Here is a 17,608-nt window from a genome sequence, read left to right on the forward strand (position 1 = left end):
AGGGTCCTGGGATGCAGACCCACACTGGGCTCCCTGCTCGACAGGAAGCCTGCTTCTCCCTCTACTACTCCCCCTGCTTTCGTTCCCTCTCTTGCTGTAACTCCATCAAATAAATAAATAAATAAAACCTTAAAAAAAGCTTCCTGACAAAAATATAAATGTATAAATATAAATATATAAACATAAATATATATAAGTATAAAATAAATATATATAAATATCACCTATACACATACATCCCAGCCTGCCTGGGCCTCAATAGCAGCAGCCATAGCACCTCCCACCCCGGTCCCCCACCCCCTCCTCCCACTGTCCACTAAACCAGGCTGGGACTGTGCCGGGTCCTCTCTAAATTCCTAATCCACCAGACAGATATGGGAGATAGCTATTACTATCCTTTTGCAGAGCAAGATCTGAAGCTCAGATATTAACTGCCTTGCCCTAGGGCTACAGGATTAATAAGTGGCAGAGTTGGGTTCTTTAAAGATAGCAATAAAAAACTAATAGGGGGGCACCTGGCTGGCTCAGTCAGTGGAGCCTGCAACTCTTGATCTCAGGGCTGTAAGCTTGAGCCCCACACTGGGTGGAGAGATTACTTAAAAAATATATATATGGGGCGCCTGGATGGCTCAGTGGGTTAAAGCCTCTGCCTTTGGCTCAGATCATGGTCCCAGGGTCCCGGGATTGAGCCCTGCATCGGGCTCTTTGCTCTGCAGGGAGCCTGCTTCCCACTCTCTCTCTGCCTGCCTCTCTGCCTGCTTGTGATCTCTGTCAAATAAATAAACAAAATCTTAAAAAAAATATATATATATATATATGTGTGTGTGTGTGTTTGTGTATACACAAATATATAAAAATAAATTTATATATATATATATATATTTTTTTAAGATTTATTTATTTGAGAGAGAGAGCACGAGCTAGAGGGGCAGAATGGAACGAGGGAAAATCTCAAGCAAACTCTGTGCTGAGCAAGGAGCCCAATGCATGCCTTGATCTCACTATCCTAAGATCATGGCCTGAGTTGAAACCAAGAATCAGACACATAACTGACTGCACCACCCAGGTACCCCTAAAAATAAAATCTTAAAAAGATAGTAACGAATTCACTAGAAGCTTACTCTGCACCACACAATGTGTTAAACACTCTGTATACAATATCTGACAATGGGTCGTGAGGCAGCTACTCACTATTCTGCCCACTTTACAGAAAGCATGCTTATAGAGAAAAGAGGTCAAGGAGCTCGTCCAAGATCCCACACCTTATTAACAACAAAGATAGGATTCAAAGGTCTGCTGGACTGAAGCCCACAATCTTTCCATTATAGCACACTATCAAACCTTGAAGAGAAGTCAGCTTACTTCCCAAATGCCCCAAGTCTAGAATGGTAAGTGGAACCCAGCTGTGAACAGCTGGTCAAGCCGGTGGCCCTGGCTCCCTAAAGCAGAGGGGTTACCTTGTCCTGCATGGCCGTGCTGAGCTCCTTCTCGAGATGCGCCTGTTTCTCCACCCACTCTCGAGTGGCCTTGCTGTGCTCTTCTGTTAGGTCATTGAGGGCACCCTGTAGCTGCTGCAAGTGACTGGCAAACTCCCGAAGCTGAGAAAGACAAGCAGGAGTCCCCATCACCCAAGGTCAAAGCCAGTACCACCACTGCTGTGTACTTCCCAAACTCCAGGGGCTGCAGGCGTCTGACTATCCTCCTAACCCACCTCAAACCAATTACAACTAGTCACATCTTTAACTCAAGACTCAAAATTCAGGGCCACAACCCCATCCCTGGCAGCAGCAGGACAAGGAAAGGGCCAAAGTATGCAGGTCTCTGGAAAGACTGAAGCCCAGGACAGGTGCCAGGCCATTCTTCTCAACCCTCTCTTGGAGAAGCCTCCAGACCATCTCAGCCCCAGTGGACCTCCAGGCCGGGACAGACCCCACCCCCCGCCCCAACACTCACCTTAAAGGAAAGGTCCCCATTCTCCTCAGAAAGCTGGTTAATTTTGCGATCCATCTGGCTCTTCTCTGTCTTCAGGTCCTGGCACTGCTTCAGAGTTTCATGGAGACGCACAGTGAGGCTGTGAGGGAGGGGAGCAGTTAAAAAAGACGGGTGCAGGGTGGGGCAGGGAGCTGGGAAGAGAGCAGGGAGAATCCTACCTCTCGTTCTTGCCACGGAGCTCCTCTAGCTCCTTGGGCTCCAGTGGGCTAGCTGCCTGCTTCTCGTTCAGCAGAGCCAGGCGGTCAATACGCTGCTGCATCACAGCTATCTGCGCATCTGCCCCGGGAAAGAGGGGGTGGGAGAGTCAGCACAGAACTATGGGCATGACAGGAGGAGGGGGAGGTATCCAATCTAAGGGAAAGGAGGAGGATGGCAAGGGCAGACCCAGCTTCTAGGAGCTCAGCCTGACTGGCCCAAGGCTGAGCACCAGGCTCCGGGGCCAACAGAACCGACAACATGGAAGAGAGTGGAGCCATGCCTCACACAAGCCCAGCACTTCCCCGAATGAAAATCCCAGATGCTGCTCATTCACACATCATCCGCCAGCATACTAGATGCCTACCCTTCTCGGTGAGCAGCTTGCGGTTCTCAGCCAGTTCCAGCTCCAGTTCATCTCTATTATTTCTCTCATCTGCAAGCTGCTTCTTTAGCCGTCTCATCTGGAATTGTGGGGTCTGCAGGATGTCGCCCATTGGGGAGGCTGGAGAACCTGAGAGGAAGCTGAAGGAGGAGATGGCCCAGATGCCACAGTCAGAGCCTGAAAGGTGAGGGCTGAAGGGAAGAACACCAGGCGGGGATGGGTGAGCAGGGCTCTAGGGCTGTGAGGACATGCTGGGAGGCCAAGCACCTCATCTCTGTTTGCACACCATCTCCCACCTCATGACACGACCTTGAGAAAACTGTTCTCCCTCCTCCAAGGCTTAACTTCTTTGCCAGAAAAAATCTTGCCTCGGCAGAGCTGCACTAAGAGAAGGGACCTCAGCAGAGTCTCCATGGGAGAAAGAAATTCCATTAACAGGGAACAGCCTTTGAGGAAGGCCTTCCACCAAAAATGGATCCCAACCAATTCCCCTAATTAGTACCGGGGTAGGTGAGAACATCTACAAGGTACCCCAAGCACGGTCTGATGACATTAACAGGCTAGTAAATGGTGTTAGCCTCCAGAATGAAGGGATATGAGGACTGGATGTTGAGGCCCTATCCCAGGAGAAGAGGCACAGCACATACTTGTTCCCACTGGAAGAGGCAACCTTCTGTAGCTCTAGGAAGCGAACCTCCCTTTTGGCCTGGTGGCTGGGTGGGGACAACTCTTCAGAGATGGTACTGGAACAGGTAGAAGGGACAGGAGCTAGGGGAAGAAGCAAACCAACCATATAAAGGTTAATAAGAAGGTGAACAGATTTGGATCTTTATACAGTCTGAGGAACTCACCTTAGTGGAAATGAATCCACAGACACTCACATGTGAGCTACAGAGGGAGGCCACCGGGTAGAATCTGACCCCCCAAGTGTCTGGGTTATCCGGAGGTCAGTGGCACTAAGCCCAGTCAAGCAAGTGGCTTCTGTTTCCACAGGCCATCAAGTGCTCATGCTTCTCCCTGCAGCCAGCACTGCAGAGGCAGCTCAGAACTGCCCTAAGATCTCCTCTCAGCTCAACAATCTCTCAGGTCAGAGCCACGGCCCTCTTTCCTCAACTCCTCCATTCTGAAATCTTGCACTGCCAACACAACCTCCTTCTCAAAACCTCTGCCTCCCCTGGTTCCCAAGACCACCTTTCACTTGGCTCTCCTACCCCTAAACACCCATGCCTAGTCTCCCTATCTGCCCTCCCTCCTCCTCGCACCCTCTAAGCTCCCAGAGTTCTGAGGCAGCCTGCCTGCTCAGCCCACAGTAGCCACCACACAGACTTGCAAACCCATACCCTGGCCTGAAGCCCTCGCCTACATTCTAGACTCACATCTCCAACATCTCCATTTGAAGGGCTGAAGAGGAACTTGAATATGAGGAACATCAAATTCAGTGGCTGGAAGAGAGTCCACCTAGAGCCACATCTCAGGTCTGTCCTCAAGAGACAGCCTGCCTCTACATCAGAAGACATGTGCAGCTCTTGGTCTTTCTCCCGCACTTCCAGTAACACATTTGGCAGATGAGGTTCCTCTCTGTTCTAGCACTTATTCTTTATCCTCCTTATTGATTTACATATCTGCCTTCCCACCTAGGACATGAGCTTCATGTGGGGAAAAGCCTTTCTTTTAGATGCTACTCCCAGCTTTGAAGCCTCAGGTAGCAATTGCTTAGAAAACAAAAAACAAAAAAGGTATGTTTGGGGTGATCAAGGACAAGCTGCCAGCAGACATGATTATTGTGTCCTGCTTAGGCACTGCCAGGCCGTGAGAAAGAGTTCCACAGGAACTGGGATGTCAGCATCATGGCCCAGAAATCAACCTATTCCATTACACACACACTTTTCCTGAGCACAGACTCTGTGACTCTGTGCCTGGTACTGGGAGCTGAAACAAACCCCCACTGTATTTTTTTTTTTTAATATTTTATTTATTTGACACAGAGAAAGATCACAAGTAGGCAGAGGCAGGCAGAGAGAGGAGGAAACAGGCTCCCTGCCAAGCAGAGAGCCCGATGCGGGACTCGATCCCAGGACCTTGAGATCATGACCTGAGCCAAAGGCAGAGGCTCAATCCACTGAGCCACCCAGGCGCCCCCCCGCCCCCCCCCCCACTGTATTTCTTAATAATTCAGGATCCTAGCAGTTCCCAGCTCAGACAGGAGGGGATCCTCAGTAGGCCCTACTTACCTTTCTGCAAGAAGTTCTCTAGGTCCTCATTTAGGTTTAGCCCATCCTCATGGTCCAGCACAAACTTGAGAATGACTGCTAACTCAGCCTGGGTCACAGAGAGAGAAAAAGGAGCATCGCTGAGGTGTCAGAGAGGCCTGAAGAGATGGAGGGCACCAAACTGGCAGTGCCAGCCCCAGGAGCCTGCTGGAGCCCAGTCTTCCTCTCAAAGCCTAAAGCCCCACATTCCAGCTGAGAACACTCTAGCAGAGACATGCTGACCCTGCTTGCTCTAACCTCCTCAGTTCCTCTAAAGATGCACCTGGGTTCAGACAGAGTTCCTATCTGACTTCACTCCTGACCACAAAGAAAATGGGCAAAGAAAGTAGTGCAGTGAGAAAGCTTGTATACATAACTATGTTGCCCTCTTCCAAAGGACCCTCACTGTTGTTCTTTGTCTAAGTGAGAACCCGAGAACCCTCCAGGGCTCATTCAAAGCTTATCCACCAGCTCAGCTGTAAAATTTGCCCTTCACTGTCTGAGTTCCAAAGTTACAGAGTTGATCTGATTTTTCTGGCCAACCCTGCCGTACTTCCTTATCCCTGCGAATTTCCATTTCTACCAGGCCTGTGACCAGCCTGGAGTGGAGAAAGGGTTGAAAGAGAAGCCTCCCGTTGCTTCCATGCCACTACAACCCCAACATCAGAGAAGAGCCATGAACTAAGTAAGGATAAAATGGGATGATTCAACATTTTTACCACCCTGCAAAAAGGCCACAGCTCTCTGGATACTGTCCCCGCAGTCACCTACATTACCCCGTGACATCCCAGCTCCTCCTGCTCTGGGAAATAAAGGGCAGCTGCTCAGGCATGAAGCAAAGCCAACATCAGGACCCTCATGACAGGCAGTTCCTGGAAACCAGGTCAATTCCCTCAATAATGAAGTGAAGGCTCCAACTCTTCACTTAGGGACCAGCAGAGGAGGGGGAGAGAAGGTAACCACTCTGAGCTAGACCATCAAGATGGACCAAAACATTCTCTCTCACTAATCCTCCTCATTAGAGGAAAGGAGGAGACAAATGGAGTGACAGTTTGTGTAAAAAATATACACTCACATGGGACCACATACATGAGGAGAGAACAATTTCTGTGCATTATCCCATCACAGTACAGTTATGACCACAGTTAAATACATGTATGTAAAAAAGTACTTGAAGTATATCCTTTAAAAGTTAACAGTTATCTCTGGGGATGAGATAACTGGAAAATGTTATTTCTTCTTTTGTGCTTTTCAATATTTTCCAGACTTTCTATAATGAATGGCTGGAATTACTACAACATTATTTTTAAAAACACCGCACTATGCTGTATGAAGAAAAGCAATGCAGTAAGGTGAAGCACAGACTAGGCCCACCAGCTGGGGTGGAGGAGGCACAGGACTTACCTGAATCTTATATTCAAATTGTTCCCAGTCCCTGGGACTTTTGGAGCTCATGGTGGAGTGGTATAAGAGCAGCATGGTCATCTAGAAGCCAAACAGGCGGTACAGTCACTGAGCAGGGCTGTCTCTCTTCTCTGTGCTCCCCTCTCTGAGCTGTTCTGGAGGCTCTTCCAAAGCTCACAGAATTCAGCCCTAGGTCGCTGCCCTTAACTATACCCAGAAACACCTGATTGAGGACACCTGATTGCACAAAAAGCCTGGTGCACACCTTAAGTCCTGAACTCACGGAACCTAACTATGAAGCTTGGGCTACCCTCTACCAGCCAACACCCAGAAATAGGAGAGGGAATAAAGGACACTGAGCTAAAAAGACTATGACAGCTGGGGGAAGCCTAATTCCTGCCAGTCTTCATCAAGGCCCACCGTAGTAGCCACCCACCACCTCCCCTGGGTTAAGAGAAGGCCCAGGAGGTCCCTCTGGTTCCACCCTCTGACCCCCACACCTAGTATTCCATAGGTACCTTGGCCAATTCCAGCTCTGACCCCTCTATCACCTTCTGCATGGACACCAGGCATTCCGGAGAAGAGGGATGTTTTCGATTTTCTGTAATAACAACAATGTAGAAAATAGGGTGAACTTCCTGGACACTATCCCTGAGATCATCACAACACCTCAGAGTAGAACAAAGTCACTGTCTCTGGTGGGGTTAGGAGACGCAGGGCTCCTTACTCCTATGTCCACTCTCCTCCAACATACACATTTCCATCTGAAGTTAGTTCTATCCTAGGTCAGTCCAAAGACTACAGGGAAAGTTCAAAAAAAAAAAAAAAAAGGCAGGCTAGGAATTCACAGCAGCTCTGAATTCCATGCTTGCACTCACCCACCCAACTCATCAACTCGAGCTCAGCACCACAGAGAAGAAGCCCAGAGAGCCCAGGTCACTCTAGAGACTTATTCCAAGTAAGGTCACAGAGGAAGCCTAAAGCTGAGTCAGATTAGGAGGACTAGGGACACCTGGTTCTTATGCTAGTATGCCAATTATCAACACCTCTGCTTTATCTAAATCTGCTATCACCTTTCCCATAATTCTCTTGACGGAGAGACTGCTCCCATGTCACAGATGAGGACTCCATGGTCCATGACTGCAAAAGGGAGGGGACTGACAAGCATTGTCCTAGTTTTTCATCTATTCCTACTACCCATCAACCTTAGGAGCAGTTATCATTCCCTCCATTTCAAAGATAAGGAACCTATGTCCAGAAAGGTCACACAGGCTGTGAGTAGAAGGGCCAAGACCTCAACCTAAATCTGCCTTTTCCCCTGCTCCCCATCCACTGCCTAGGCAATTAATTCAAAGTTATCCAGGGGAAGTGTTTCTCTTGCAAGGGAAAGAGGGTAACATGGATCCATCCCTCTCCTCCAACTCCTTGCAGTGGGTGGGGGACAAGAGCCCAAGGTGATGTGTCCCCAAAACTGACCTCCGGCTCTACCTGTATCTCAAAGACAGGCTGCGGGGCTGAACAGACACACTCTCCTTCCCTGACATCAGCATCACCAGACCCAGGGAAACAGGTGTACTCATCCCTGTGATACAGAATCAGTGGCCTTGAGCCTTTGCTCCTCCAGACACTGGGAGCTGGTTCCCCTGGACTTCCAAAGTCCCAGGAGTTGAGGAAGCAGCTCTTTCTGAGCCAGATAAAGAAAGGTGCTTACTCTGCAAAAAACTGCACACAAATTCCAGTCTCTCTGGCACCGGCTGTTGCAGGATTTGCTGCCCCTCTTCAGTGCCGTGGCTAGAAAAAGAACAAAGATCAGGACCGGAGTACTTAGCAATCCTTCCCTCCTTGCGACTCCATTACATACCACCTTCCCGTTCCTCCAGGCCTGGTCTGCACTGGATCTGGGAGAGAACCAGACCAAATTCTGGAGGCAGGGGAGAAGATACCAAAACACCATTTGGTCAGAAGGAACTGTGTGGTGGGTGAAAAGTGGGAACTTGAGGCGTGTGGTCCTTCTGAAAAAGATGGCACTCTTGTCCACCCTAACTGTAAATATGAAAACGCTCTGTGGGAAGGGGCCGAGGGGAGAGGACAGCAGCACGGATGAAGGGGAAGCTAGGTTCAACAGTCTGGAATGGCTCCACTGTAAAATGTCAGGAAGCCGGGGGGAACATGGCTAGGGTAAGACAGACGATGGAAAGGGAAAACAGGCCCAAGAACTGAAAAGAAGGAGCAAATTCCCAAGGCTCCAAACTGCCAGGGTGAAGTTCAACATCAGACTGAAAGCTGCGATGGCTAAAGCCAAGAGATAACAATCTTTTTTTTTTTTTTCTTTAAGATTTTGTTTATGTTTTAGAGAGCAGGAGTGAGGGGTGGGGATGCAGAGAGAGAGAGAGAGACAGTCTCAAGCTGACTCCCCGCTGAGCGCAGACGACCCTGAGACCATGACCTGAGCCCAAATCAAGAGTCACATGCTTAACGAACTGAGCCACCTAGGCGCCCAGGGACAACACCCTTCATCAGGTGCTGTTGCTGTGCTAGTCTGTTTAACAGCAACAGCGACAGGCTGAGGGAGCAAGGAGGGAAGGGAGGCAGCAGGGGGAGCTCTCACACAGCCCACGCCCCTGGCCCTGGGTGCTCAAGCTAACTGCAATTTTGATTTTAGGGGTGAATAGCTCCACTTCAAGTTAGAGAGCGAACTCTTCTTCTTGGGCCACTACAGCTGGAGATACTGATTAAAGGAGCCTCTTGTTCCTCAATCTCCAGGTTCTACTGATCTCCAGGTTTCAGCCAACTTTCTGGAGGGCAGGCCCTAGAACCAGAGAACTTGCCCTGCAAGACATCCTTGCCAAGCAAAAGCAGCATCCAAGCCAAGACCATGAATGTATCTCCCTCCCTCTCTCATGGGATTATAACAGGTTTCTTCCAAGTGCAGCTGGTTTTTTTCTGCTTATTTTCTGGAGAGCTGGTTTGTGATTAGGGACTCCTACAGAGCCTTCAGGAGATGTTCATCTCCTCCCAGACTCCTAAAAGAGCCACCTTCCCTCCCCACCCACAATCTGGAACACTGTGACTCGACTCAGCACAGAGCATTAGATAAAAATAAAGAGGATTCTCAGGTTAAATGCTTGGGAAATACTGGGTTAAACCAAACTGAACATTTTCTAAAGAAGGCAATATAACACGCATTATTTCCCAAATCTATTTGACCACAAAACCTCTTTTTTCCTTACTAAGCCCTGGGATAAGTAAAGTTGCACGGAACATGCTTTAAAAATGCTGGACCTCGGGGCGCCTGGGTGGCTCAGTGGGTTAAAGCCTCTGCTCAGGTCAAAATCCCAGGGTCCTGGGATCGAGCCCCGAGTCGGGCTCCCTGCTCAACGGAGAGCCTGCTTTCTCCTCTCTCTCTGACTGCCTCTCTGCCTACTTGTGATTTCTGTCTGTCAAATAAATAAATAAAATCTTTAAGAAAAAAAAATGCTGGACCTCGAGCCATCCAGCCCATCATTTAAAACTGAGTTCAAGGGGATACCTGGGGGGCTCAGTCAGTTAAGCATCTGCCTTCAGCTCAGGTCATGATCCCAGGGTCCTGGGATGGAGCCTCAGCATGGGATCTCTGCTTGGAAAGGAGCCTGCTTCTCCCTCTGCCTGCCACTTCCCCTGCTTGTACTGTCTCTCACATGCTCTGTCAAATAAATAAAATCTTCAAAAAATAAATAAACAAATAAATAATAAAACTGAGTTCAAGTCTTATGTCTGACAGGAAGCCATCCAGAACCACTGCCAGTCATGCCTTCCCACTCCTCAGGAATTCCTACATCCTAAATGATGGATACAATGGCATCATTTACAAGGGACCACACCCACCACACACCCTGAACTCGAGAGTACAGGATATACTACTCAGTATACATATGGGTTGACTGACAGATGAAGGAGGCTCTGTAATAGGAAGAGCAGAGGTCAAGGTCAGTAACAGGAACATGGGGGCTTTAGGTTCTGGCAAAATGACTCCACTAAACTTTGCTACTCAGGCCTCACAGACATCAAAGAGATGGGACAGCCTTTTTGCTTCAGGCTATTCATACACAAAACAGAAAGGGCAACTTGTTAGAAAGGTTATGCCCATGTAAAACCCAGAGAGAACACTAGGTGGCCAAGGAACAAGTCTTGTTCAATTCCCACAGCTGCTATCTGCCACCAACCCTGCCGCCCTCCGCCATTCTCGAGAACTAGCATCTGATTTAGGTTAGCAACAGTAGCAGCGTCCGCAATGAAAAAGCCAAAATACATTCACCAAGAACATCTGTTTTCCCGAAGGAAATTGGTCTGCCCTGTCCTGAATCAGAGATGGAGATCCGGGTTAACCTGGAATTTTCAGTAATCCATCCCCTCCAACACACACATACTTAGACATCCGTGTTCTCTCTCCCTCTCACCTTCCCTCCACCTCCACTCCTCCTACTCTAAGGCCCAGGCAGTGAATCAGAAGACAAGTAGGAAATTTGTAACCCTATGAAAATTTCCTACCAGGTTATAAACCTACAATGGCTAAACCAAGGACACACATCCCCACCCATGGACGTATCTAGTGCTCTTGTCATTAGGCCAAGGAAATTTATCTCAACAGCAAAAGCTCCTTGTTTTTTTGTTTTTTTCTGGAAAGTAAAGCAAGGTTTATTGATAGTACAAAGCTCCCAAGGAGGGAGGGGATCCGAAAGGGTTGCCCTTTCTTTTAAAATTTTATTTTTTTAAGTAATCTCTACCCTTAATGTAGGCTCAAACTCACAACCCCAAAATCAGCAGTCGCATGCTCCACCAACCGAGCCAGCTAGGTGCTCCACCTCAATCCATTAAGTTCAAAAAACAAAAACAAAAAAAAACAGCTGCACCCTACTGTATGTTACAAGGGCTGGCTCCCCTCAACACCTGGCTGCCCGTCCTTTGAGTGATTCTAAAATTCAGTAGTAGGTTAGATATTGTCAGCCTAATGATTTTACCAGCTACTGGTGTTAACAATCTAGATTTACCACTTCATCAGGATTTGAAAAATAATTATTTTCAACAGGAATTGCAAAATGCTCACTTATGGGTGGTACCCAATTCTATCTATGAAGTATCCTTGTAAAAAACAAAAAACAGCAACAAAAAAACCTTAAACTAATCAAGCTTGGATCTAATCATCAGTTTACAGGCAACAAGGGGGATGAGAAGAACAAGCTGAGCAGCACCATGATTACACAACTAATAAAATCCAGAACTAAGACTGGAAGAAAGGAAAATGGGGATAAGGTACGGGGATAGAAATGAGTAAGAAACAAGACTGGTGGGAGGAGAGGAGCCCCTGATGAAAGCTCTTCCATACCACGACTGAAGATTTTTTATTTCAATCTCCTGGCAAGGAAGAGTCACTGAGGCCCAGCAGCTGTGGGCCATCATAATGGGAACAGGACTACAGGAAGGAATGCCCTGGGACATGCACAGATTAGAGAAGAAAGAGGTCACAAGGGCCTGGTATCCAGAATGAGGCAGGGGCAGGGATGAGAAGTCTTCCAAGGACAAACTGAGAGGATGGTGACTGAGTAGGATCACTGCCAAGCAGAGGGAGGAATTCAAAATGATGCTGAGGAGTACCTGGGTGGCTCAGTGGGTTAAGCCTCTGCCTTCGGTTCAGGTCATGATCTCAGGGTCCTAGGATCGAGCCCTGCATTGGGCTCTCTGCTCAGCAGGGAGCCTGCTTCCCCCTCTCTCTCTGCCTGCTGCCCTGCCTACTTCTGATCTCTTTCTCTCAAATAAATAAATAAAATCTTTTAAAAAAAATGCTGAAAGGTCCTGCTGGGATAACTGGGAGAGAAAAATGGTACTGTCTATACCACAATAAGAAAACAGTGACTTCTTTTCACTAAGTCAGGTGCTGGTTAGAGCCACAGGTACTTTCACACCATCTCATAAGACATCCCACCACCAACATACATTTCAAAAAATATATTCAAAAGATTAAAAACAAAAACCACTCCAGTGAATCCATCTGTTCCAGGCTACTCAGCCCCACTAGACTTTGCTGAAGAAGAGTATGAACTACATTTTCATTCATTTACTCAACAAACATTAACCATTGTACTGTGTTAAGCAAGGTGCAGAGGACCCCAAGGGGAATCAGACCCAACCCCTACCTTTGACCAACTCAGTTCTACCTTCTTTCCCCATAAATAGGTGGCCAAGCTGCTTCACAGAGATGCTGACTCCCCAGCACCAGTTCCTACCTGCTATGTGTGGAACAGAAACACTGTCAACACCTCAGTCTGTCCCTGACCTGGGGGCTGAGAGTCAACTGTGCCTTCCTTTAAAAAGTGAGGGTCCTGGGGTGCCTGGGTGGCTCAGTCGTTAAGTGTCTGCATTCAGTTTAGGTCATGATCCCTGGGTCCTGGGATCGAGCCCCACGTTAGGCTCCCTGCTCAGTGGGAGGCCTGCTTCTCCCTCTCCTTCTCCCCCTGCTTATGTTCCCTCTCTCGCTGTCTCTCTCTGTCAAATAAATAAATAAGTACTTTAAAAAAATAAAGTGAGGGTCCTCTCCACTGTCCCCACAATCCTTTATATTATAGCTGACCTCTACTTTTGCCCATAGCACAAAGAAGTGAAAAGAAGGTCAGTTTTGCCCTCCATAATTCGTTAAAGTTGATGAGAGGAAAAAGGATGAACTATATGAGCCTAGGCTGCTCCCTCTCCCTCCGTGTGCTCTCAAGTGTGAGCGGGCTCTCTCTCTCTCTAGTAAATAAATAAATAAATAAATCTTTAAAAAACAAAACAAAACATATCCGTGCTGTGCTAACAGGTTTGAGATAAGATTTCCAGGTGCTGCTTATTTCTCTCAAGTGCAAGAGCTTCCCCATTTCTTTTCCTGGCCCTACAGGTTGCCAGGAGGGCTTGTGAGAGAAGGACAAGCCACAAGAAGAGGGTATGGAAGACTCTCATTGAGACAAGAGGACAGCGAGCTCCAGAGCAGGCTCTTGAAACACCATGAAAGCAAGGAGACTTGCAGGCTCTCCTGCACAAGCATGAGGACTCCTGAAGGTGGAAAAAGAGCAAAAGCTCTCCCACAGACAGACACAGCGGCCCGAGGAGGAGGCCCGTGTGCCCTTGTCTCTGGCTCCGTGCTGGCAGTCCTGCCCTGGCCTTCTGGTCATAGCTGTTGGCACGGAAAGGGGATAAATGCAGTGCCCGGCCCAACACCCCAACACATGGCCTCCCCCAAGGGGCTGGCGAGGGGCATGGCGCATACTCACATACTGTCGATGATTTTGATGAAGACGCTGCAGTCCTGGAGCTGCAGCACAGCCTCCACAGGGCTCGCCACATGCAGACTGTTCACCTGCAAAACATAGGGCAGAGCCTGCTGAAACAGGCGGAGGTGCAGGAAGCACTGCGCTTGCTCCTCTCCCCAGAGGCCCACAAGCTGCTGGCTTGCCTGCAGTGCCTGCAGCTATAGGCTGCAGGCCTTCGGGAGCATTAACTTCAGCCAAGGAGAGCTGCTGCCCCCAGTGGTCCAGTGACAGCCACCTGAATGCCGCTATGAGAGTCCTTCCTCTGGCTTCAAGTAAATGAGAGCTTACATTCTAGGATGTTCCGCCACAGGGATACACTTTAAATATAACTAGGCATAAAATGGTTTTCTGGAAGGATACGTGAGAAACTGTACCACCACTGCCTCAAGGGACAGGAACTTGATGGTTGAAAGTCAGATGTCGGGAAAAAGAAAGGCTTTTTATATTATTGCCCTTTGTAGCTCTTGTATGTTTATATTATAACCCTCTGTAGCCCAAATTATCACCCTACACCCCTTTCTATCTCTTGAAATAGCTAATCAAAACTTACATTAAATGCTACATATGTCTTATACACTCCCATAGATATAAAATCTTGTTACTAATGCATTTTAAAAATTCTTTCCAGACATAAAACTGTGGCTGACACAGGGAGAAATGATGAGGCAATAAGATAATAAAAAAAAAAAAAAAAAAAGGAGGAAAAGAAGAGGTGGGAACCCCAGGGAAAAACTTGTCAATTCAAATTCAACTGCCTGCTTCTCTTTTTTGCCTTCTGGCTGGCATCCATCTAACTCAGTCTTTACAACTAGGAAATTCACCACCAGTCATCTGCAAATGAGTCAGGTACACAGGTTATTCAACAAGCATATACGGCCAACTTGTACAGAAAACCCTCATAAATTCCAAAACCACCAAGTTCAGAAGAAGCGTGGGCCGAACCTCACCTTTGTTAGTACACAGGAAAAGAAGGGTTTGCTAAACCAATCAATCCTGTGTGCAAGACTGAGGAAGGAGGGAATTCAGGCTGCTTGACAAGGTATTTATTTGTAAGAACCTCAGCAGAATGGTTATGTGCAATGAGTAGATTCTACTCTTTAAAATGCGCTCTTTAAAAGATACTGGGCTATGGGGCGCCTGGCTGGCTCAGTTGGAAGCACATACTACTATTGATCTCTGGGTCCTGAGTTTGAGCCCCACACTGGGGGAGAGGGGTGCTTTTCTTTTTGGTAACCCCCCCAAAAAAGAGAGAAAGAAAGAAAGAAAACATTACTAAAAAAAATAAATAAATAAAAATATAAATAGATAGATTTATATGGGGCTGGGAGCTCCCAGATTAAAATTTTAGATCTAACTCCTTCACTAACTTGCCAGGAACTCTGTTATCAACTTATTTCTTTCTGTGCCTACTTTCTCACTTACCAAATGGATGGAATCCCTACATTGTTTACTTTAGAGGACCAGTGTGGGTTCAAATGGGATTATGAACGCAAGAACACATTACAAGATGAAAGTGCTAAATGCAAAGCACTATTATGGTTAATAAAATTAAAATAATGGAAGTAGATGCAGCAAAACTTCTACTTTTCAGTAGTTTAATTAGCTGACTGCACTAGAGAATGGGAGTATTTAAAAAAAAAAGAATGACTCAGCCACAGAAATTATACTATTTATTTGGTTAAATACTTATTTTTTAAATAATTTTTTTAAGGTTTTATTTATTCATTTAACAGAGAAGGAGAGTACAAGCAGGGAGAGCAGCAGGCAGAGTGGGAGGGAGAAGCAAGCTCTCTGCTGTGCCAAGAGCTGGATGTGGGACTCGATCCCAGGACCCTGGGGTCACGACCTGAGCCTAAGGCAGAGGCTTAATGAACTGAGCCAGCCAGGCGCCCCTAGTTAAATACTTATCCGTGTGTGTGTGTGTGTGTGTGTGTATGTGTGTGTGTGTGTAAAATTTTATTTATTTATTTGAGAGGGAGCAGGGGGAGGAGCAGAGGGAGAGGGACAAGCTGACTCCCTGCTTGGTGGGAAGCCAGACTCAATCCCAGGACCCTGAGATCATGACCTGGGCGGAAGTCAGAGGGTGGGTTAACTGAGCCACCCTATCACCCCTACATACTTTAATATTAAAAACAACTTCTAGGGACACCTGGGTGGCTCAGTCAGTTAAGTGACTGTCTTCAGTTCAGGTCATGATTCCAGGGTCCTGGGATCGAGGTCCGCATCAGGCTTTTTGCTGAGCAAGGAGCCTGATTCTCCCTCTGCCTGATGCTCACTCTCTCTCTCTGACAAATAAATCTTTAAAAAATTTTTTAAAAAAACTTCTAGATGGATCTAAATGAAAACAGGTTAAGCGTTTTTTTAAAAAGTGTAGAACATGAAATGCAAACTCTCACTGAAGTCTTAAATTTATACCATCCATATATATATATATGTGTGTGTGTATATATATATAAAATACTTGTATATACATAAATATGTACACTTATATTTATACCATCTTTTGAGGGGAATAGCCTAACCTAATTAGTCAGGAAAGGCCAGTATAAATTTTTGAGGAAGATTCTGAATATTCCAGGCCAATATCCTTTTCCACCAGCTGAAAACGAAGAGAGCACCAAGACAATAAGCATTCAAAACCACCTCCTTTTAATACTCCTTATAATCGAAAGAAAACTTTCAAGGGCTATGAATGCTTATTCACTAAAAAGACTGAAAAATCACACCAGTTAGTTCATTTAAAGTCACTTGAGATTTCTGGATTCATCTCCTGTCAATTAAGTAACAATCTAGCAATAGTTTCTTTTATGCAGATAAAAATTCATTTTCTTCCTGTGCATTATTTTGCTCTCAAATCAGAAATCACTGGAAAGTGGAGGAAGCGGAGAAACTCTTTCATCTTTAATCAGGGATTAAAACATGGGAAGAAGGGCCAAACTCACTGGTTTTCAGGGTGGCTTAAGGTTGTCAAATCTTAAAAAGTTCCCTTTTCCCTATATCAGTTCATTCACTGTAACTGCTGGGTATAGAACAATGTCAAGCTATACTTCAAGTAAAGTATAAATTTATTTTTATACTATAAAACAAATTACTAAAATTTGGGGAAAAAACACTTATTCTAGTATTTTAATATATGTACTTTAAGCATTTGATATATTTCTTTCTAATTTTTTTCTTGTATCATTTTTCTCTAAACCACAACTAAAATTATCACGTGTGTTCCATGCCACTCTTCACAACAAGCATTATTTGACACAGCTACATTATCATAAAATCTACTTTAGCTGCCTAACATTTGCTTAAATTGAAAATTCCTAAAAAAAAAATTCTATGTTACCATATATTAATATTTTAATGCATTGTTCATTTTGACTTTTGAAAAAAGTACATAAGTACCCACTATTTAATAAAACTAGCCCTGTATTGGTTCTTCTCTGTAATGGTAGTACTCACCAAAAAAACAAGTTTAGGACCTAAATAAATAAACTGATCAACTTAAAACAGTGTGGCTAAAGGATCCCCCAGTATTCAGTTAATCCACTGAACTGCAGACAAAGCTCATAGTCCCCCAAACCCAACCAGCCCCTCAGGGATGAGGGGAGGGAAAGGAAGAGACAATATTTTTTCTTCTCTTCTCCTTCTTTCCATTTTTTTTCTTTTTTTTTTTTTGTAAAAGATGTTATTTGACAGAGAGAGCCAAAGAGGGAGCACAAGCAGGGGGAGTGGGAGAGGGAGAAGCAGGTTCACCACACAGCAGGAAGCCCAACACAGGGTTCGATCCCAGGACTTGATCCCAGGACCCCAGGATCATGACCTGAGCCAAAGGCAGACGCTTAATGACTGAACCACCCAGGCACCCCTAAAATATTCTTAAAAAAAAAAAAAAACATTTTTTTTTAAGATTTTATTTATTTATTTGACAGAGAGAGATCACAAGTAGGCAGAGAGGCAGGCAGAGAGAGAGGAGGGGAAGCAGGCTCCCCGCTGAGCAGAAAGCCCGATGTGGGGCTCGATCCCAGGACCCCGGGACCATGACCCGAGCCGAAGGCAGAGGCTTAACCCAC

At 46.3% G+C, this 17,608-nt stretch overlaps 1 protein-coding gene across 6 annotated transcripts in view; it reads right to left on the reverse strand.

The window, feature by feature from the left end:
• NUMA1 (nuclear mitotic apparatus protein 1) overlaps positions 1-17,608 on the reverse strand; it is a 74,757-nt gene that overhangs the window by 15,088 nt on the left and 42,061 nt on the right. For all 6 annotated transcript variants that reach the window (XM_080815985.1, XM_080815984.1, XM_080815983.1 and 3 more), the window contains exons 3-12: positions 13,506-13,591; positions 7,937-8,016; positions 6,744-6,826; positions 6,226-6,306; positions 4,804-4,891; positions 3,220-3,340; positions 2,555-2,712; positions 2,151-2,268; positions 1,954-2,071; positions 1,458-1,598 (exon numbers count right to left, since the gene is read on the reverse strand). In XM_080815985.1, the coding sequence (XP_080672111.1) occupies positions 1,458-1,598; positions 1,954-2,071; positions 2,151-2,268; positions 2,555-2,712; positions 3,220-3,340; positions 4,804-4,891; positions 6,226-6,306; positions 6,744-6,826; positions 7,937-8,016; positions 13,506-13,591 (1,074 nt within the window). The remainder of the gene's footprint in view (positions 1-1,457; positions 1,599-1,953; positions 2,072-2,150; positions 2,269-2,554; positions 2,713-3,219; positions 3,341-4,803; positions 4,892-6,225; positions 6,307-6,743; positions 6,827-7,936; positions 8,017-13,505; positions 13,592-17,608) is intronic.

Source organism: Martes martes (genome assembly GCF_963455335.1).
Source record: "Martes martes genome assembly, chromosome: 10".
Classification (NCBI taxonomy): domain Eukaryota; kingdom Metazoa; phylum Chordata; class Mammalia; order Carnivora; family Mustelidae; genus Martes; species Martes martes.